Below are 21,850 nucleotides of genomic sequence, written 5' to 3' on the forward strand. Positions count from 1 at the left end.
AAAGGAACGTAGTTGATCTCTCTCCCTCCTGCTCTCTCCATCTCTCCCTCCCTCACTCTCTCCTGCTCTCTCCTTCTCTCCCTCCCTCTCTCTCCAGGTGAGCACAAGTTGAACTTCATCCCGGCGATGATTGGTCCGTTCCTGGAGGTGACCCTGGTTCCCCAGCCTGACCTGAGGAACGTCATGATCCCCATCTTCCATGACATGATGGACTGGGAGCAGAGGAGGAGCGGAAACTTCAAACAGGTAATGGACCGAGCCGTCCGTATTTATGCAGTTCATAAAGCTCTGGTACTGGGCTGGCTGGGACCAGCACTAGCACGTCCTGCCGGCACTTTATGGATATTGCAGTCCCACCAGACCGTTACCGACGGTACCCGACGGTGGCATCCGTGTATTGATCTAGATTGATTACGTAATCAATCTGTTCTCTCGTCAGGTGGAGGCCAAGCTGATCGACAAACTGGACGGTCTGATGTCAGAAGGCAAAGGGGACGAGACGTACAGAGAGCTCTTCAACAGCATGTGAGTCAGAGGGAAGGCGCATACGGTCGTGCCGTACTGTACCCGGATCAGTTTGTCTGTGTGTTGTATTGAGTGAGGTAAGAGGACTCGTGACGGGATGGAGGGATGTATATGGGGTGGGGAAAGGGAAGTGTTTTGGAGTTCTCCAGACAAGCACCTCCTCTCATAACCATAGTCCTTCACGCCTCCTCTCTGAGATCTCCTTGTCCGTGTGCTCAGGTTGGTCCTTTCACCTTGCATGCTTTGTGCTGTAGTGCTTGTGTGTGTGTGTGTATGAGTGTTTTGTTTATTGTTGGTCTGTGCAGTGTTCATGCAATTCACTCTCTATCGCACTGCAAGCCCATACGTCGCTGTCCCACTTTTTGTCAGACGTCAATTGGGCCGTTTATGAATGTTCCACCAGCTTTCATTGAGACGTATGCGCTTCATGAGCTTTATATGGGCGTTATAAGTCGTTTATGTAGCCACTTTATAAACACGCTTCTACATCAGGCTAGAGCTCAGCATAAGGCAACATTCATTTACAGTACGTACAGTCCAACATCCATATGATGTGTCACTGCCTATGTCCACCGTCGGTGCACGTGAGGAACACTGTAAAGCTTAGCGCCACCGCTCTTTCACACATGTGGTCTGGATACAGCTTATTTCCATGTGTTGGTAAAGTTTTCCCTAACATGGGATGCAGACACTTTATGGCTGTACATAGTCTTTTTGTTTCACTCCGTTTCCTTATCGACCTGACTAACATCACTAACCCTGAAACTAACTTGTGTGAGTGTGTGCTGATATTATTAATCTATTAATTTGTTTTGCCATTGCTTTCCCGGAGTAGAATCCCTCTGTTTGGTCCGTACCCTAGGTAAGACACTCCGATACTCTACACACAGTGTGTTGTCCTTCTGTTAGGGATGTCCTTTACTGCTGGGAGACGGGACAACGTGATTGACAGCAGGCTGAAGAGTTTATTTCTCTCCTCTCTTTCTCTCTCACTCTCTCTCCCCTCTCTCTCTTTCTCGCTCTCTTCTTTCTTCTATGTCTATTTCTCTCTCATCTCTCTCCTCTGTCTCGCGCTCCCCTTTCTCTCGCTATTCCAGTCTGTTGAAGAAGATTGAGAGGGAGACATGGAGGGAGAGTGGCATCTCTCTCATCGCCACCGTCACGCGTCTGATGGAGAGACTGCTGGACTACAGGGACTGCATGAAGCTGGGGGAGGTGGATGGGAAGAAGATCGGCTGCACCGTCAGTCTGCTGGTCAGTGACAGTCTCTCTCCGACCTGTGGCCCTTGAACAGATTCAGTCACCGCTCTCCCTTTCACCATAGAAACCCCATTTTATTTGTTGCTAGCCTTTTGTCCCCTTGAACTATTGTGTTAAGAGAGCAGGACCGGAGCTGTTCCTTTCCCAGCGACGATGAAGTTGCTATGATGATCATGCTTTTTAGATCAGGCCTCGACTAGTTCCCAGCCCCCCTCATACAATACAATTCTGTGTTGTCTTTGTTACCATGCCAACCTGGGGGATTTATTTTGTGCGTGGTGTCTTTCAGTCCTGCAGGTTTATCTTATATAACGGACCGAAGCACTAGAGCCTGAAAGCATCAGTTTATGTGGGCAGATAACACTGAGTTCATTACTGCTCAGTGGCTGATAAACATTAGTGCACTTTGCTCTCTCTCAATCTCTCTCTGTCTCTCCATGGTCGCCTGTCTCTAGAATTTCTACAAAACTGAGTTGAACAAGGAGGAGATGTACATCCGCTACATTCACAAGCTGTACGAACTGCACCTGAAAGCACAGAATTACACAGGTACAGTGTAAAACATGGCCAGGAAATGAAGCCGTGTATGAAGTGTGTGTGTGTGTGTGTGTGTGAACTTAGTGTGTTTCAAGTGTGTGGCTGTTCGTGGGCTCAAGGGTTTGGCATAACCATGACTATGTGGTGCTGTGTGTGTGTGTTGTGCAGAGGCCTCCTACACTCTTCTGTTGTATGACGAGCTGTTGGAGTGGTCCGAGAGGCCCCTCAGAGAGTTCCTCAACTACCCCATGCAGAGCGAGTGGCAGAGGAAGGACTGCCTCCATCTTACCATTGTACAGAACTTTGACAAGGGGAAGGTGGGATCTCTCTCTCTTTCTCTTTCTCTCTCTCTCTCTCTCTCTCTATCTCTCTATCTATCTCTCTATCTATCTATCTATCTATCTATCTATCTATCTATTAACAATTACCCTGGGACAGTGTCCTAAGAAAAAGCCAATATTATTTGAGTGCTCTGCTCAGCATCTCCCGACACATTATTACTCTGCTGAATCATTCAATATGTCCTTCCCCATTATTCTTTGCCCAATTTCCCTGTGAATTCATGACCAAAGCCATCTGCTAGCTGTCGCTGCCTTGGGATTAAAACGCAGCAGGAAAGGAAAGCTTTCATTTCATTAGCATGTTGGCTGGGTGCTGCACCTACATTGTGATGGCAGGTCTGCCCTGGCAGTTGGCGTGTTTATTGTTAGTACACTACCGCCACCCAGTGGTCAACACTCATTCAGCAGCCAGTCTCCTCTGCAGGCCGTTTGACATGTTTTGTCAGCGTCTCAATATTCTAAAGAGGCTTCCTTTCCTTTAATCCTTATCCTGCTAATGTGAAAGAGATGAAAAGGTGAAAACATTCCTAATTGAGATGTGACCATTGTTAATGTGATAATGTGTTTGGTTCCTCAGTGTTGGGAAAACGGGATCATTCTGTGCAGAGAGCTGGCGGACCAGTACGAGTCTTACTACGACTACAGGAACCTCAGCAAGATGAGGGTGAGTTACTTTAGACCTTCTCAGTATCTCTCCGCGCTGACTGATCCCTGACCAGTTCTCAGTGACATAACCTAATAGTGTTTTGTAATCCGACGTTTTCTGTTGACAGATGATGGAGGCATCGCTGTATGATAAGATCATGGACCAGCAGAGACTGGAGCCAGAGTTCTTCAGGGTCGGCTTCTATGGCAAGAAGTTCCCCTTCTTCCTAAGGGTATCTCTCTTTTCTACCACTGGTCGTTTTGTTAAAGAAAGGACATTTAAGAGGCCATAGAACTGCTCATACAGGGGTTTGCCCTCTAATTTCCATCTGCACTCTTAAGCAAGTTGCTAATGAAGTATATTGTCAATCTGTTAGTTTCCTCAAAAGGACTTTGAACTATGCATTCATAACCAACGTAACGCAAAAGAAACCTCATGTAAATTGTTAGCGTGTGTTTATTATAGTTACAAATAAATCACAAGTCCTATTTTGAAGTTACAGAATTAGGGTTGACCTCCAGACACTGTAACTGTTGCAGATACTCTAACTGTCCACTAGATGTCATGCTAACCCCTGTGCTGTCTCGCTCCTGCCTCTGATGCTGTCTATGCCTCGTCTGCAGAATAAGGAGTTTGTGTGCCGTGGCCATGACTATGAGAGGCTGGAGGCCTTCCAGCAGCGCATGCTGAATGAGTTCCCCCACGCCATCGCCATGCAGCACGTCAACCAGCCGGACCAAACCATCTACCAGGCCGAGGCTCAGTGTATCCTTTATTGAGCTGTTGGCATAGACAACGTGCATTATACACTGCACAAACGCGCACACACACACACTAGTTTGTTTTACCATCCTTGTGAGGACCAAACAAGTGATTCCCATTAAAAATCAAATTTTTCCTAACCTTAAACCTAACCCTTTTACACTCGTGGGAATTGGCCTATATGGATAGGGCTAAATTTAAACCTTTCTTATGGAAAGAATAAGGAAAACATATATGTATAACCATGGTAGAAATGAAACAGGAACAGTTTAGGGGATTATGGGAAAATTATTAGACTAAAGGTGAGGACACAACAGTTCACCTGACACGACTTAATCCAAACATTACCGTAATTTCCGGACTATTAAGCGCACCTGAATATAAGCCGCACCCACTGAATTTAATTTTTACTTTTTTTTTTAACATAAATAAGCCGCACATGTCTATAAGCCGCAGGTGCCTACCGGTATATTGAAACAAATTAACTTTACACAGGCTTTAACGAAACACGGCTTGTAACAAAAATAAATAGGCTTTAACGAAACACAGCTTGTAACAAAAAATAAAAAATGAGCAGTAAGCTTTAGTTGTCTTTTTGCACTGAGTCAATTCCTCACGCTGCTGTTTCCAACGTCTTATCATCGACTCATTAAGACCAAGCTCCCGTGCAGCAGCTCTATTTCCTTTTCCATCAGCCAGATCAATCGCCTTCAACTTGAAAGCTGCATCATATGCATTTCTCCGTGTCTTTGCCATGATGAGGGTGACAAAATGACTACCGTAATCAGAATGATGGGAAGTTTGAGAGCGCTCGATTTAATCTAAACAGTAAACAAAAAAGTTGTTTGACCTTAACCCGTTCGGCAATTTCATTGGTCTAATGAAAGCTTCATGCCGCCAAAAAACTGAGCACGTCACAGAATGTGTTTTTTTGGGAAAAAAAAATTGAAAGCGGGAAAAATCCATATATTAGCCGCGTCATTGTTTAAGCCGCGAGGTTCAAAGCCTGGGAAAAAAGTTGCGGCTTATAGTCCGGAATTTACGCTACCCTGTTGTTTTTATGTGCATTTTATATTTACTGTACTTTTCGTCGCATTTGTTACGAAATCTGAAAATACTCTGGATACATTCAGTAACATGGTAAGAATATTCTAGGAAAATGTGGGTAGGTGCAGACATACAAATGACAAGGGTTTGAGTGAGAGGTCAAACTGGTGTCTCCAAGTGGGGGGACACCTCCAGTGGGCACAGTCATGTCAATGCTCATTTATGACTCATAGAAGAGTCTTCAACTACAAGGTGCTTTTTTTAAGCTCTCCTAGCTGTGCCGTTGAGGAACCAGAGCAAGCACACTTGTAGTTGTTTTGATTGGAACACAGGCCTGCATCCCCGCCATGCATCCCCGGGCGTCATTTGAAAGCTTGTTCTATTGCCAACATGATTGGCGTCCACAAGGTAATTCAGAGAAGCAGATAGTCATTTTGGTGGCGTAGAATGGAGTCATTTTCTTCATATTAAAACAAAGAACCCACACACGCAGTGGTGCACTGCATCCCACATGTCTAGTAGGCCTAAATAATATAAATGACATATTATACCAGACTGATAATTCCTTATGAATAAGGATATCAATACGAGTCATATTAGGAGTGTTTCCTAGCCTAACCAGGAAACCCTTTGTACTCTAGTTTTCTTACGCTGCGTACAGCCTTCCATTACAGCATGTCGTTTATAGAGGAGCAAACCAAAGGTATGACTCCCTCCATCTTGGTCCTGAGCCAGATCTCTGGCCCATGCTGTAAATACATACACGAGTACTTAGTGAAGATCGGGATCGATCCCTTGATGAAAATGCACAAGGTGTCTGTAGGATGCAGCAGCCATCTTAATGATCCTCCGCTAGTGATTGATGGAACAGCTGTTCGGAAGGAGCAGCTCTCTCTCTCTCTGTGTGTGTGTGTGTGTGTGTGTGTGTGTGTGTGTGTGTGTGTGTGTGTGTGTGTGTGTGTGTGTGTGTGTGTGTGTGTGTGTGTGTGTGTGCGGGCGTCTGTTCTGTGTGTGACTTTTCTCCGAGTGCAATTAGAGCAGACAAGGCCCCTCAAATAACATTAGCATACAGCTTTGTTATCCTCATGTGTTGTTAATCATTGAAGCTCCTGGACCCATGCCCGTCCCTATTTATATCCATGGGCTGATGAGCTCTCCCTGCACTCCACTGACATAGGCCAGTCCTGCTGCCAATGGGTATGTATTGTGATATAGTGTGGGGTAGAGATTCAGATAAATGGCTACAGGATGTGGTTAGTGGAAAGGATGTATTAAACAGGAATTGGATGGATAGACCTGTGGAACCAAGGAAGGGGGGGGAGGAAAGGGTGTGCGTGTGCTTGCGTTCATGTGTGTATGTGTGTTTGTCCAACCTATTGTATGCATCCTTGACGTGCTGGCCCAGACCTACAGATCTATGCGGTGAGCCCCATCCCAGAGAGCCAGGACGTGCTGCAGAGAGACGGAGTGCCTGACAACATCAAGAGCTTCTATAAGGTCAACCACATCTGGAGGTTCAGATACGACAGGCCGTTTCACAAGGGCACCAAGGACAAGGAGAACGAGTTCAAGGTGGGGGACACACGCAGTGTTTGTGCACACAAAAACTCCCCTCAGTGCCTTTCTGTTTCTCTCTCTCGTTTTGCCTTTTTGTTTTGCTCATCTCGTCATCTTATCTCACCTTTCTGGACTTGTTAGTGTCTTCCTTTGATGTCTACCACACATCTGTCTCCTTGCTCACTTTCCCTCCCTCCCTCCCTTCCTCTCTCCAATCTCTTGTTTATTGAGTGGTTGTGTGGGTGGCTCATGGTCTTCCTCTCTGTATACTGGTGTGTTCAGGTGTTGTTTAATTCATAGTCCTAATTCGACTCCGGAGCTAGGAGAGGCTGAGACTATGGTTACGGTTCAATCACTTAAAAGACACACCCTCATCCACTTACCCTCGCCTTGTGCCCTTGGGGGAATCCCCGTCGCCGTCTTGGAGGGCGGTCCAAATGATTAGCCGAGCACGGGAAGTTTGCAACGTAAGCCCCTCAGCCCCCGTCTTCAGTCGGCTTTGCGTGTATACAATTATGTTCACTCCGGGGCCTGAAACTCCCCATAATTCAATTCGCGACGATTGTACATCCGCTAAGAAAAGTCTGCCAAAACTTAAAAACAACATAAATGGAGAAGTCAACATACAAGTGTAAGTAAAAACGAATGCAAATAAATTACAAATTTTGCTACTATAGTAAAAGATCAAATTGTTTTTGGAAATTGTAGAAATAAAACATTTCCCTTCTTCAGTTCCAGCTAGGCAGGCTAATGTTATTTAGCTAATTAATTTGCTAGCTATCATACAGTAGGCGTATATTAATAATTATATATGTCATATAAGTAGACATGCACTCATAATTGAATGTAGCGCATATAAAGCACCCATATAAAGCTACCGGTGGCTGAAAACACAATCATCGTGGGATGAACGAGCGAAGAATTTCCTGCCAAGGGCGCTCCATATAAAAATCATTCCTTCCTCCCTCGCCCTGCAAGTGTACACACGTCAGACGTCACGATACGTCATCAGAAGTGTCCACTTCATTTGAGGGCTGCGGGGATAGGGTGTGTCTTCTAATTTTAAGGGTTTGGACCGCAGCCATGGAGCTCAGTCTAAATATCGTCTCTCCAGGCTCCACCCACCCACGCTCACTCAATCTCCATTCGTTAACCTAATATCGTCAGGTTTATGAATTGGAAATCATCGTATCGTATCGTCCTGAGGTTTAGGTTACCCAGCTGTCTCTTTTGGGTCTAGTTAGTGCTTGAGAGACACTGTTCAGGCCAGGTAAATTTGACATTTAATATGGGACTATGAAGTAGCACGAATCAGTTCTGTGTTGATGTGATCTCGTAAAATGATGTTTTAATTCATTTAATGAAGTGACACTGCATCATTTGTCGATCGGTGTAGACTGTTGCTATGAGAACTCTGTATCCATGAGGATGTGTAGTACTTGGCCATTCTATGAACCAGTGTCTACACATCATATATTGACAGGAGAGAAAAGCAGTGTTCTGTGCTGCTCAGATGTGTGGGTGAATGTGTTTTCCGAGCAGTATATTGCCAGCGTTAACATGAAGTGTGTGTGTGCCTGCCTGCACATGTCCGTGTGTGTGTGTGTGTGTGTGTATTTTCAGAGCTTGTGGGTGGAGAGGACTACACTAACCCTGGTCCAGAGCCTGCCAGGAATCTCCAGATGGTTCGAGGTGGAGAAGAGAGAACTGGTGAGTCTCTTACACTCCTTCAATAACCTCCTCATATTAACCCCATATTAACCCCATTCACAACCCTGCTATGTTCTAACTTTGCAGAGAGCCCCACTGAGCTCCCTGAGCGTAGACCTATATTAAAGGGGCATTTCATCTCCAGCACCACCCCGACATCTTTGAAAATTGTGCTTTTCTATGTTTTGTAGTAAAAAAATATATGGGTAGATAAGTGTTCCCAATGATTGTGAAATGTCCCTTTAAGAGAAGGGTGAACGTTATTCATAATATTCATGGGATTCATAATTATAATGTTACTCTGTAACTTATGAAGGATCAAGCTGCGTACGGAAGGCTCTGTATTAGAGGGATGGTGTTTGTTTTTGTGTGTGTGTGTGTGAGAGAAAAATGCATTATGTCTGTGGCCTGCCTTATTTTGTGTTTCATGTCTCTACTTATACATATTTTGTGTGTGTGTGTGTTTTGTGTGTGTCGTATCTCTACATCAGGGGTGTCAAACGTCCGGCCCGCGGGCCGGATCAGGCCCGCAAAGGGGTTTAATCCGGCCCGCGAGATGGTTTTGTAAAGTATAAAAATGAGCTGCAATTTTTCAATAAAAGAAACTGCTGTTCCAATTGCGTCCACTGGATGGCGCAATAGCAATTGTGTTAAGCAAGCAAACCGTTTATAACGGAGCAGAGCAAGTAGGTCAAGCAAGTGCAGCCAGTCCAGATGAGCTACTTTGTTTTGCCCGCGATATTTATTACGGCTTCTACTTTTAACATTTTGTGCTTTGGCACCATCATTGCCCCAATATGTCTCTGTCAAAAAAGAGAAAAGTGGACGCAGAGTGCAGAGTGTTCCAAGAAAAATGGTCATCCTCCTATTTATTCACGGAATTGAATGGGAAAGCTGTATGTTTGGTGTGTTCACAGCATGTTGCAGTGCTGAAAGAGTATAACCTTCGTCGCCACTATGTGAGTCTTCATGCCGACAAATATGACAACTTTCAAGGACAGCAGAGAAGAGAGAAGGTGAATGAACTGTTGGCGGGTCTGAAGAAACAGCAGTCTGTGTTTACTCACAGCCGAGACATCAGTGACGCTGCAGTGAAAGCTAGCTACCTCATTGCTAATGAAATCGCAGTGGCTTCAAAACCATTTAGTGAGGGTGAATTTGTAAAAACATGCATGATGAAGGCAGCGGAGATTGTGTGCCCTGAAAAGCGCCAGGCTTTTGCAAATATCAGCCTGACAAGAAACACAGTTGCAGACAGGATTTCCGATCTTTCAGTGGATTTGGACAGCCAGTTGAAGCAAAAAGTAAAGTCATTTATTGGGTTTTCAGTTGCAATTGATGAAAGTACGGACATTACAGATGTTGCACAACTGGCCATTTTCATCCGCGGAGTTGATGACACATTGACCATCACCGAGGAGTTCGTGGAGTTGGTGCCGATGACAGATACAACGACAGCAGCTGATATTTTCACCGCACTCGTCGGCGCGCTGGACAGGGTCGGAGTGGACTGGTCCCGCGCTGTCAGCCTGGCTACAGATGGTGCGCCCTCAATGATCGGGAAAAAAGCAGGCGTTGTGACAAAGTTCAGAGAGAATGTGCAATCTGCAAATGGAGGACGTGATTTTTGGACTTTTCACTGTATTTTGCACCAGGAGGCTTTGTGTTGCAAGTCATTAAAGATGGATAACGTCATGAAGGTGGTCATCCAAACTGTTAATTTCATCCGATCCAGAAGCCTGAATCACCGTCAGTTTGACAGCATTCTCAGAGAGAAAGACCACATCCATGGCCTGCCATACCACACTGAGGTAAGATGGTTAAGCCGAGGTGCTGTGCTTAGGCGTTTCTTTGATTTACGAGAAGAAATTGAACAGTTCATGGAAGAAAAGGGCAAACCAGTGTTAGAATTTCATTCCGCAGAATGGATGCAGGACCTTGCATTTATGGTGGATGTTACAGAGCACCTGAATAACTTGAACAAACAGCTGCAAGGGCGCAACAAAGTCGTCACGCAGTATTATGACAGCATACGTTCTTTCAAGTTGAAGCTGTCATTGTGGGAGACGCAACTCGCCGGTGGTGATGCAGCTCACTTCCCCTGTCTGAAAAATGTGTGCGCGACCCAACATGTGGCAGACATGAAGCGGTTCAAAGATAAAATAACGGCACTGTTACGGGAGTTTGAGCAACGCTTTCAGATTTTTGGTGAACTGGAGAAAGACTTCAACGTTTTTTGCTCGCCATTCACCGTGAATCCCTCTGATCTGCCCGTCAGCATCCAACTTGAAATAATAGACTTGCAGTGTGACTCGGATATGAAAGGCAAATTTGCCGCAGCTGGCTTGGACACATTTTATCAGAATCTCTTGCCAGGTTACCCCAACTTGACAGCCCTCGCTGCAAAACTGTTGTGCATGTTTGGAACCACATATCTTTGTGAGCAAGTTTTCTCTGTAATGAGCATAAATAAAACAAAGCTGCGCTCAAGGCTCACACACAAGCACTTGAATCACATCCTGAAGTTGGCTGCCACTCAGGATGTGACGCCTGATATTGATGCGCTGGTGAAAGCTAAAAGATGCCAGGTATCAGGAGTCAAATAAACTATGCAACCCCACTTAAAGTGCTGCATGAGACACCCTGATATAGTTCTGTGATCTGTGATATACTTTTGTGAATCACTGAGGCATTGTGTGTTTGTGTGTTCTTTTTCTTTAGAATTTTCAAATAAACTTGAGGTGTTTTATGATTAATAGTGATGTTGTGCTTGTACTATTGTGGACACGCTGTCCTCAGGCTCCAGCTTTATGTTTTATGTTGATCGTATTAAAACAAAGAAAACAATCTGAAGTTGTTGTTTTTAAGTTATATATACCATGATTTTACCGGTCCGGCCCACTTGGGAATAGATTTTCCTTCATGTGGCCCCTGAGCTAAAATGAGTTTGACACCCCTGCTCTACATAGAGGTATGCATATGTCTGTATATATACTCATACCTTATCACCCTGTGTTCTCCTCCTCTAGGTGGAAGTGAGCCCGTTGGAGAATGCCATCGAGGTGATTGAGAACAAGAACCTGCAGTTGCGGACGCTGATCGCCCAGTGCCAGAGCAGGCAGATGCAGAACATCAACCCCCTTACCATGTGCCTCAACGGGGTCATTGACGCCGCCGTCAACGGGGGGCTCGCACGCTACCAAGAGGTCAGAGGGCAATGATGATGTCACTGGCTTACATTGGTCACTCAATATTGTGTGGAGACATTGTCTGGGCTTGCTAGATCTGCAGTCTGCAGTATGCCTTATGCGTATGTTTAAAGAGAGCACAGACGGCGACACAGACAGCGACACAGACGGAGACAGACAAAAAGACAGGGAGAGACAGACAGACGGACGGAGGCAGAGACGGACGGAGGCAAAGACGGACGAGGACATGGACACGGTCTGACGGAGACGAACGGTCTGACGGAGACGGACAGACATACGGACACACGGGGACGGACGGACGGACACACGGAGACGGATACACGGACACACGGAGACGGACACACGGACACACAGAGACGGACAGACAGACGGACACACGGAGACGGACAGACGGACACGAGGAGACAGACAGACAGACGGGCACGCGGAGACAGACAGACGGACACACGGAGACGGACACGCGGAGACGGACAGACAGACAGGGAGACGGACGGACGGACAGACAGGGAGACGGACGGACAGACAGACAGACACGCGGAGACGGACAGACAGACACGCGGAGACGGACAGACAGACACGCGGAGACGGACAGACAGACCCGCGGACACGGACAGACAGACACGCGGAGACGGACAGACAGACACACGGAGACGGACGGAGATGGACACACAGACAGGGAGACGGACGGACGGACACCGGAAGACGGACACGCAGGGACGGACACGCGGGACGGACGGACACACAGAGACGGACGGACACACAGAGACGGACGGACGGACGGACACACAGAGACGGACGGACGGACGGACACACAGAGACGGACGGACGGACGGACACACGGAGACGGACGGACACACGGAGACGGACGGACACACGGAGACGGACGGACACACAGAGACGGACGGACGGACGGACACACGGAGACGGACGGACACACGGAGACGGACGGACACACGGAGACGGACGGACACACGGAGACGGACGGACACACGGAGACGGACGGACACACAGAGACGGACGGACACACGGAGACGGACGGACGGACGGACGGAGACGGACGGACGGGGACGGACGGACGGACACACGGAGACGGACACACGGAGACGGACGGACAGACGGACACACGGGGACGGACAGACGGACACACGGAGACGGACGGACGGACGGACACACGGAGACGGACGGACAGACAGGGAGACGGACACGCGGAAGGCAGCGACAGACAGACAGACAGAGACAGACAGACAGACAGACAGACAGACAGACAGACAGACAGACAGAGAATAAGGAGTTCCTTCAGACAGGGCATATCAATCACACATTACATTGAATTATATACTAATATATACAAAATACATACAGTAGTTAATGTCCTGAATCTCTGTACTGTAAATTAAGTGTTGAATGAACCCTTTCTTTTCTTTCCAAATCCATCACGGAGTGCTATAGCGTCCGAGCTATAATCACTCCTTTTCAAGGAGACCTCCGGCGTCAGCCAGCGAACTGTGTGTACTGTACAGTGGCTCTCGGTTGCTTAGCAACTTCACATTATCACTACAGCTAGCCATATTGAGTTTGCAGCGAGGCTTAAGAGGGCCAAGTTAGCAGGGGTCTGCTCTCCTCATGACCGCCACTACCTCTCAACCCTATTAAAACTGGTGGTGGAGATGATGAGATGAAGCCAGAGATGAGGATGTTGTAGGAAATGAGTTTGACCTGGGAGAGAATAGCTAAGCTAGCCACGGCTGTGTTGCGCAACGCCCACCTGTTGCTGCTTGAAGTACATTATCTGCCAAAGCTTTGATCCAATAGGCTCATTGTATGAAGGATATGATGATATAGGATTCTGCAGAATCTATAGACTACATGACGTGACTGTTTAGACCCAGTAGGTTTCATGTATATATTCAATGATATACAATGCATACATTTTATAAATGTATTACTAATTTAAAGTGTGTACGATAGAGAGATATAATGATGATCTATATACTGTCCATGAAGGCAATGAGAACGTCATACATACTCATTTTTGTATGCCTAATGCTCCTTGATATTGAGGTATGGAGTTCTCTTGAGGAATATTGCCCACAATACAGCATAAATCAGTTCCTTTATTAGGATAACGCAATTGACTTTTATGCCAATTTGTTCAGCCATAAATGAAGCCGATATCAGCATTCATATTTCAATTTATTGCTCGTGGTTATAGTTCCAGCCCTGAAGGAGAATCCAGCCTGATTTAATATCTATTTATTGCCGCCGTTTCATCTTTAATTGAGGTATTATAATGATTCAAAATGTCACTTGACACTTGGAGTTTCTCCTCCAATCTCAAGTCCAACCAGCACCAGAGAAAAGTATAATTTGATGCAGATATTGATTATTTTTCCACCTTTGGCTATGTGTTTCAGACCGTATTATTCATACAGCCGCGCTACGGTTCACTGAGACGGAATAAGTCCCTTTTTCTTTTTGAATGTATATTTCTATGGCTTTGGACTATCTTTCACACCAGTTCTTTCGGTCAAATCGACCCTGGCGTTCACAGCGTCACAGCAGGGGTCGTAAAGCTGTGTTTTGTATCGGGGATAACAATCGGGAGATGAGCGTGCTACTGTAGCCTAGCTAGGTTGCCTCTCACACTCAGTGGTAGACACAGATCGGACCATGCCTGTTTGGGAGTGGACTTTGAAGTAAGCAGTGAGTTCCTCTCCCCTTTGAGTCGTTTGAGTACCCTCCCCTCCCGCTCACCCATATCTCTCTCTGTCTCTTTACAGATAGCCCGCCACAAAGACCTTGTAAGGGAGACCAAACCCTGCTTTCTCCTATGTGGCGACCCTTCCCCCTTTGCTCTCTCTCCACTGAAGATTTTTAAAGAGATTTTGAATTGATGTTATTCATTTTCTAATGTGTTTTTATTTATATTTTATTGTGATGCAGATTAAAAAGCCTTGGCTCTAATATGCACTCAGCTCAAGAGTTGCAATATCAACATCAGGGAATATGCACTTAATGTATGATCAAAATTATGCAAAACATGTTTACATTATGAATATTATTTCGACCGACAGTCCGACCGACAGACAGTCCGACCGACAGTCCGACCGACAGACAGACAGTCCGACCGGCCGTCAGTCCGCGCGGCAGTCCGCGCGGCAGTCCAGCCGACCGACAGTCCGACCGACAGTCCGTCCGTCCGACCGCCCGGGGGGGAAACATGGTGACACAATGAAGTAAATTAATGAAATCAAACAAATTCAAAACATACAATGAATTGTGTTCATGCAGGCATTCTTTGTGAAAGACTACGTCGTGAATCACCCGGAGGACGGGGAGAAGATCGGACGACTAAGGGAACTCATGTTCGAGCAGGTCAGTTTCCAATGTTGTAAACTTTTGTGATGATATTTAATCTGGAAGAGATTAACGTTAACAAAGGAAATGCACCGTCTCCAACTCTCCCCTCTAGGCTCACATCCTGGAGTATGGCCTGGCCGTCCACGAGAAGTTTGTTCCTCAGGACATGAGACCTCTACACAAGAAGCTGGTGGACCAGTTCCATGTGATGAAGTCTAGTCTAGGGATCCAGGTTAGTGAAGGCCACTCAACAGGAGCACAATCTGTAAAATTGACCTTCATCAAACCTGCGTCAGCACAACCATAACTCATGCTAGCATAAACAATATGCTAATCACATGTTTACTCCTCCCTCTTCTCCTTCTTCCTCCGTTTGCCCTTCTCTCTAATCCCCACCCCAGGAGTTTCCGGCGTACGTGCGTGCCAGCCCCGTGCACTTCACCAATGGCAGCCCGCGTAGTTCATGCAGGAACTCGGTCCCCAACATCATCAGCCCAGATGGCGCTCGCGTGGTGGCAAGACGCAGGTGAGAAACACTGTCCTCGTGTGTCTCTCTCTCTCTCTCTCTCTCTCTCTCTCTCTCTCTCTCTCTCTCTGTGTGTTCTTTCCACTCCTTTCGGCCTTCTCCCTTTTCTTCTTCTGTCTCTTCCTCTTTTCACTCCCTTCCTCATACTCTTTTCTTTCCTCTCCCTTTCTGTCTGCACATCCTATACTCTCTAGCTCACTCTCTCTCTATCTCTCGCTCCTCTCTCTCTCTCCTCTCTTTCTCACTCCCTGGTATGGCACCATATGGGCGTAGGTGGGCAGCTCTCTGTGTGTGTGTGTGTGTGTGTGTGTGTGCTGCCAGGCTGGTGGACACATTGTGTGTGTGTGTGCTCAGTGACCCTGCCATTCTCTACCTGTGACATCCTACCTCCATCAAGCGTAAAGAGGCACAAACCTACACTGCCCAGAGGGACACACGCACACCCAGCCTCAATCTGTCACTGACATTTCTCTCACTGAGTTTTTGCTGTCCTCTTAAGTCGACATCTTGCAAATGTAAAACTCACGAGCAGTTACAACGTGATTTAGGAAGAGATATTGGGCCTTTTTATCAGAACCATACGGTATTATGTCAGATGAATGCTCAACCAAATTCTGAAAGTAACTGGTCTTATTTTCTCTCTCTCTCTATACATATATTTCTCTTTATCTCTCTATTTCTCTCTCTATTTCTCTCTCTCTCTCTTTCTCTCAATGTGTGTGTTATGTTTGTGATCAGTCCCCTCACCTACCCGGCTGTCAACCGCTACTCGTCATCATCGCTGTCCTCTCAGGCCTCCAATGAAGTGAGCAACATCACAGGGCAGTCGGAGAGCTCTGACGAAGTCTTCAACATGCAGGTACGATTCCAATTGAATTTACCCTCAACCACCCCTTTTTCAGTGAATTCCTTTTTTGTTGTTGGCGTTTGCAAAAGCTCACTTGAGAAAGGCACTGATCTAAACTAGATTTGGATCATTTCACTCCCCCACACGATCCTGGCTGTCTATAATTCTTAACTTGTCAGTGATGTTGTTGATGTAGTTGTTTGTCCCTGCAGCCCAGCCCGTCTACCTCAAGCCTCAGCTCCAATCATTCTGCCTCTCCCAACGTGACCAGCTCTGCTCCGTCCAGCGCCAGAGGTAAGACTAGCAGAGAGAGAAAGAGAGCGTGAGAGAGAGGGGGGGGGGTTGAACCCAATGAAGAACAAAAATAAAAGTATATCACCCAAAACACAGTTGAATGCTTTTTGGCCTCAAACACTCGGTGGCATGGTGACCACCGTGACTGATAGATCAGTGTTTTTCTCCGTTTTCTATGTACAGACTCAATGAACACAGCCTGGCCATAGAGACCGGCCATCACAGGCAGATCTGGCTACCCAGAGAGGACAGGCTGTGCACACTCTGCCCTCAAAGAGAGGTGGAGACAGAGCTGCATTTCCTTTTACACTGCGAGGACTTTGCAGACATACAGGCAATTTTCTTCCCCAAAACTGAAAACAAATATGACTTTGAAAGAAAAACATTGGGAGAAAATATCCTCTCTAGAAAGAAAGAGAGAGTGAGAGAGAGAGTGAGAAGGGGAAAACAGCTTATATCATATCTGAAATATTATCAGTACTTGCACTGGTAACAATCTGTATTCAGACCAAAATACTTCACTGAAACGAAAACGTTGTACTACTCGAGAACATCAAGAAATCACTAGATAAGGGAAATGTGGTCGGAGCAGTCTTCCATGACATGAAAAAGTTATTTGACACAGTTAATCACAGTGTTCTGATCTCCAAACTCCACGAGTTCAATTTCTCAGACAAAGCCATAAGCTGGTTTGGTTCATATCTGGAAAACATGAACAGTGTGTGGTCAGAGACCAGTGTAAGTGCCGATAGTGTTGATTTATAGTGTTGTCTAAGTGTCTGGTAAAACCTTTGCTGCTGTCTCTGAACAACTGACAGAACACCTGGACTCAGTTGGACACTTGGTTGAAAACGGTCTCATTTTGTTTCTCAACAAGGAAGCTGCCAGTGACACCGTCACTCTCTGTCAGCATCAAAGGAGAGCCAATTGAACAAGTCAAAGTGGTGAAATATTTGTCGATCAGCCTGGACCCACTAAAAGATCGGTAGAAGTATCAAAGCAGACCTCCACTGTTTCACATGAATAAGAAGTGTCTGCCTCTTGAGCGTGTCTTCTTATTCTTACATGCAGGGGTGTTCTCTCACATGTTCTACTGTATAACATCCTGGTTCCAGGCCAGCCAGCCAGTGCTGAGACCCCATGAGTCTCTGTACAACCTTGCACTAAAAATCCTGGACCAAAAGCACATACGGTACCATCATTGTCACATCTTGAAAAGTGTTGAACTCTTCATCAAAATGTGCAAATGGGAATCTTGTGTTTAAGTGTCTCAATGATTTTGCGCCTAAATCCCAGACCAAACGCATGTAGAAGCTGCAACGGCTTGGAATGTCCACCAGGGGGGCCTCCAGTTGAAACTAGGGTCCCTCTAAATGTCCCTATAAAACTTCTATTGGCCAGTCCTCCTTCTCTTACAATGGAGCACATGCAGGGAACACTTCATCAGAAGATCATAAACACCAGGAACGTTCAATACATTCAAAAGAAACACCAAATAATTGGTTGCTATAGCGCCAACAGTGCAACCATGTATGAGCTGCTGTATGTTATCAACAGACGCGTTAAGGCCCTCGTACCGCCTTCAAGTTGTAAATATGGGTAAATACGTAGGACATTTGCGTAGTGCTTCTAATTGTTGTGGAACATTTGATCCGAAGATTAAGCCAGAGACTATTTAATAGTATATTAGAAAAATCTTTAAGCAAGCAGCTGCAGGTGAGATCTATCTCTGATTTCACAGGGAAGAACTCCAAGAGTAAATTGTTACATGCCCCTTATATAGTGGGAGGTGATAATACAATCATATAGTTTACGCAACAGTTATTTTATACAAGCAACAGTTCCAGAACACAATGGCCTTGTGTCAGGGTGCAGACATACCAGGAGTCTATGAAAGGCATAACATCACAGTCCAACACAGAGCATATCCCTTGAGATGTTACAACAGCTCACCCCAAATTCTGCCACCACATTATGACATTTGCTTTGTGCATATAATTGTGATAATGTACTGATATGTGATTTTAATTGATTACGCATGACTTTCCTTTTGTTTCCATAAAAGCCATTCTCGGGACGGTTGTTGAAAATTAGCATAAGATGGAAACGCCCATGGGACGATTGTTTGTTCAATATGTCAATGTGTTTGTACTTGTCCCTATCCAAATCAACCAAACGAAAAAAAAGGGATGAAAGTAGACAGAAAGAAAGAGTGAGAAGGAGAAAAATGTGATGTAGTTAGATTGGTAAAAACAAAGGATTGTTTGATTGAGAAATGTATGCATTAACGCATACATGGGAGAAGGAAAGAGAGATGAAATGGAGATACAAAGAAAAATCTTGAGCGGGTGCGTTGTTGATTACACCTGTGAATCATAGAGAATGTCTCCCAAGTCCTATACGAAGCTTTTAACCACAGCCAGGTGAGGAGGTTCTTTAGAGGATTGTGACTATCTTATCTCCCCATCGCTCAGACACTCTCATGTGTTTCTGCCTGATGCAGATCATAAACATAAGAATATATGGAGACATTTATGGATGCCTGTACACTCCTCTTGGCAGCTCCTGTGCAACCAGAAGGACCCCTATAAAGCCACTGCCAGGACCATAAAGTGTTTAGAGAAGTACAGCAAACTGAACTGCCTGTAAGATGGTCATCTCATTCCCATATGATGTCCATTCTAAAGCTAATTACCATATAATATGTAATGGAAAAGGATATATGGGCAGCCAGTGAATAGCTGTAATCATTACTGCCCGTAATGTGTGTGTGTGTGTGTGTGTGTGTTAGTCAGTTTATCACTGGAATGAGTGTCTGGTGCCACCACAGTGTGACAGCCAATCCAGCAGGGCAGGTATTTTATGTGCTGAGGTTAGTGAGTTGGAAAAAGCCAGGTTGGAGGATGTGAAACAGGGAGCTGTTGGTTGGTCGATAGTTGTTGACTACCAGCTTCTATTCTCGTTTATTTGTGTGTCTCGCTCGTCTAACAAGACCACCTTTTGAACTTGTGTTTTTTTGTGTCATCATTGATTTAACACCTATTCTCACACTCCCTCCCTCTTCCTTTCTGTCTCTCGCTCTCTCCAATAAAACAAATAACACCACGCCTCTCCCCTATTTGATCTAGGTAACCTAGTTAAAGCATATTTATAATGTAACTTCCTCCTACTGCTACGATTGGCTAGAGCGAGGCTGTAACTCCACTCCTTCTCACATCTCCTTGCGTCTCTCTCCATCACTCATATCACTTGGAGCCGTTTACTGCTACTATGAGAACTAGCTCAATGGCGACGTCATTTGCTACCAAGCCATAAATGTGCATAATATCTAACAAGGAGAGTGAGGGTAGGAAGAAAGAGGCAACGACAATGCATGTTCTGTCTGAATGTCTCAAGTCTGCCCATTAGGCATTTTAAAACACTTCCTTCTTTCCTTATTACGACAAGCGTCTACTTCCTACTCTTAACTGTCAGTTTACGGATACGATTGCCGCTGGTCAGATTAGCCAACCAGTTAATACCTAACGTTACACCGCAAGTCAGATGGCTCGTTGCTGAAAATGCTGCATGTTCAAAATGATAACCAGCTAACACTAGCTAGCTACATTGGCTCTTAGCAAATATTATGGATATGCTGACAAGATACAGTATATGTCCACAAAGTGGCACGGTGGGCTGTAACTCCCACCTCTCCTTTCTTTGGATAGGTGGATACATCTCATAATTGTAATCGTTTTTAGAATCTTCGATGAGGGTTGGTTGCACAACCGCCTGTATTCAATGGAGAGAGATGCTATGCTACTAGCCTCATGCCATGAATATGCGTAGCTATCTCAAGATAACTCTGATATAAAGTGTTTTTTCTCAAAGTTGCCAGGATTTCACGTGTCGTACTTGTATCAGTACACTCGTAACAACTTAAGCATTACGAAACATCCATTAGATCAAATAAACCTTACGTAGCAAAAAAGCCATAAATGTTTTTGTTGACCAAATTCGACACTCATTGACCTCAATGCAAAAACGTCCTTGCTTGGTGGGCAAAACAACAAATAAAACGCCACCTGCTGAAGGGAGACAGATTTTCGGCCGAGTTGAGCTTCTCTCTTCCTCTTCCTCTCTGCTATTAGCGCCTATCTGATATCTTGTTTATCTAGCCAGCTAACTAGCATAGTAGCTAATATAGCTAGCTAGCTAACACCACAGACGAAAGGGTTAGATATTGTAATTGTTGCTAATAGGTCACATAGCTATCTGCTTAGCTAGCTTGCTTATTACATGCTTCTCCGGGCATGTCGACACGAGCCTTTTTTTATTATTAGTGAATTAATTTAACTAATATTTGCAACAAAGTTATATTTTGGTCACTGTGTCAATTCACCCATTTCTCAATGCTGCACCTTTCTGTTGTAGAATGAGCTAGCTTGCTGCTTCTGATTTTCTTTTGTATTGTGCAGTGCTCGTGGCTCAGGCAGTGAGTGTCGAGTGACATAGCAGCAGCTTTGCTATGTAGAGGGACTATTATCAAAGCCAATAGAGATAGACGATAGACTAGAAAAGGCCAACATCGTCCCGATATATCGGTTCAGACGATTATTTGTCGTCCTCTAATATGTATTATGAACTGGGTGGTTCGAGCCCTGAATGCTGATTGGCTGACAGCCGTGGTATATCAGACCGTAGACCATGGGTATGACAAAACATTTATTTTTACTGCTGTAATTACATTGGTAACCAGTTTATTTAAGTGATAATGCCTGATAAGACGGTGTTTGGAGAATATATTGGCACGGGTGTTGTTAGGCCCGAGACGAAGTCAAGGTCTGACAAACCGTGCCAATATATCCTCCAAACACTGACTTCTTAGGCATTATCATTTTTATACCAAGGGTTATCACCATATTCAAATAATGATTGACATATTTTCATTATTTTATTTTGATGAATTTATTCATACCATTTCGTCCTTCCACAAGATATAGTCCCGACACAAATCTAAGGTTGCTACCCAAGCTGGCTGGTCGTTCGGTTACCAGAGACGCGATCCAGTCGTTCAGTCTTTTTGTTCTGTATATATGGACGAGAACCAGTCGTTCAGTCTTTTTGTTCTGTATCTATGGACGAGAACCAGTCGTTCAGTCTTTTTGTTCTGTATCTATGGACGAGAACCAGTCGTTCAGTCTTTTTGTTCTGTATCTATGGACGAGACCCAGTCATTCAGTCTTTTTG

The 21,850-nt window shown here is 45.3% G+C and overlaps 1 protein-coding gene across 4 annotated transcripts in view; it reads left to right on the forward strand.

Annotated features, from left to right (window-relative positions):
• Positions 1-21,850, forward strand: part of LOC115180590 (dedicator of cytokinesis protein 4) — a 133,073-nt gene that overhangs the window by 96,213 nt on the left and 15,010 nt on the right. For 3 of the 4 annotated variants that reach the window (XM_029742783.1, XM_029742787.1, XM_029742784.1), the window contains exons 31-47: positions 98-246; positions 440-525; positions 1,361-1,387; positions 1,623-1,779; positions 2,241-2,334; positions 2,491-2,639; positions 3,241-3,327; positions 3,437-3,541; positions 3,933-4,074; positions 6,524-6,690; positions 8,299-8,385; positions 11,415-11,591; positions 14,886-14,969; positions 15,067-15,186; positions 15,356-15,480; positions 16,219-16,339; positions 16,540-16,621. In XM_029742783.1, the coding sequence (XP_029598643.1) occupies positions 98-246; positions 440-525; positions 1,361-1,387; positions 1,623-1,779; positions 2,241-2,334; positions 2,491-2,639; positions 3,241-3,327; positions 3,437-3,541; positions 3,933-4,074; positions 6,524-6,690; positions 8,299-8,385; positions 11,415-11,591; positions 14,886-14,969; positions 15,067-15,186; positions 15,356-15,480; positions 16,219-16,339; positions 16,540-16,621 (1,959 nt within the window). The remainder of the gene's footprint in view (positions 1-97; positions 247-439; positions 526-1,360; positions 1,388-1,622; positions 1,780-2,240; positions 2,335-2,490; positions 2,640-3,240; positions 3,328-3,436; positions 3,542-3,932; positions 4,075-6,523; positions 6,691-8,298; positions 8,386-11,414; positions 11,592-14,885; positions 14,970-15,066; positions 15,187-15,355; positions 15,481-16,218; positions 16,340-16,539; positions 16,622-21,850) is intronic. The other variant, XM_029742786.1, reaches the window with a different exon arrangement.

This window comes from Salmo trutta, chromosome 40, assembly GCF_901001165.1.
Source record: "Salmo trutta chromosome 40, fSalTru1.1, whole genome shotgun sequence".
In the NCBI taxonomy this organism is placed as follows: domain Eukaryota; kingdom Metazoa; phylum Chordata; class Actinopteri; order Salmoniformes; family Salmonidae; genus Salmo; species Salmo trutta.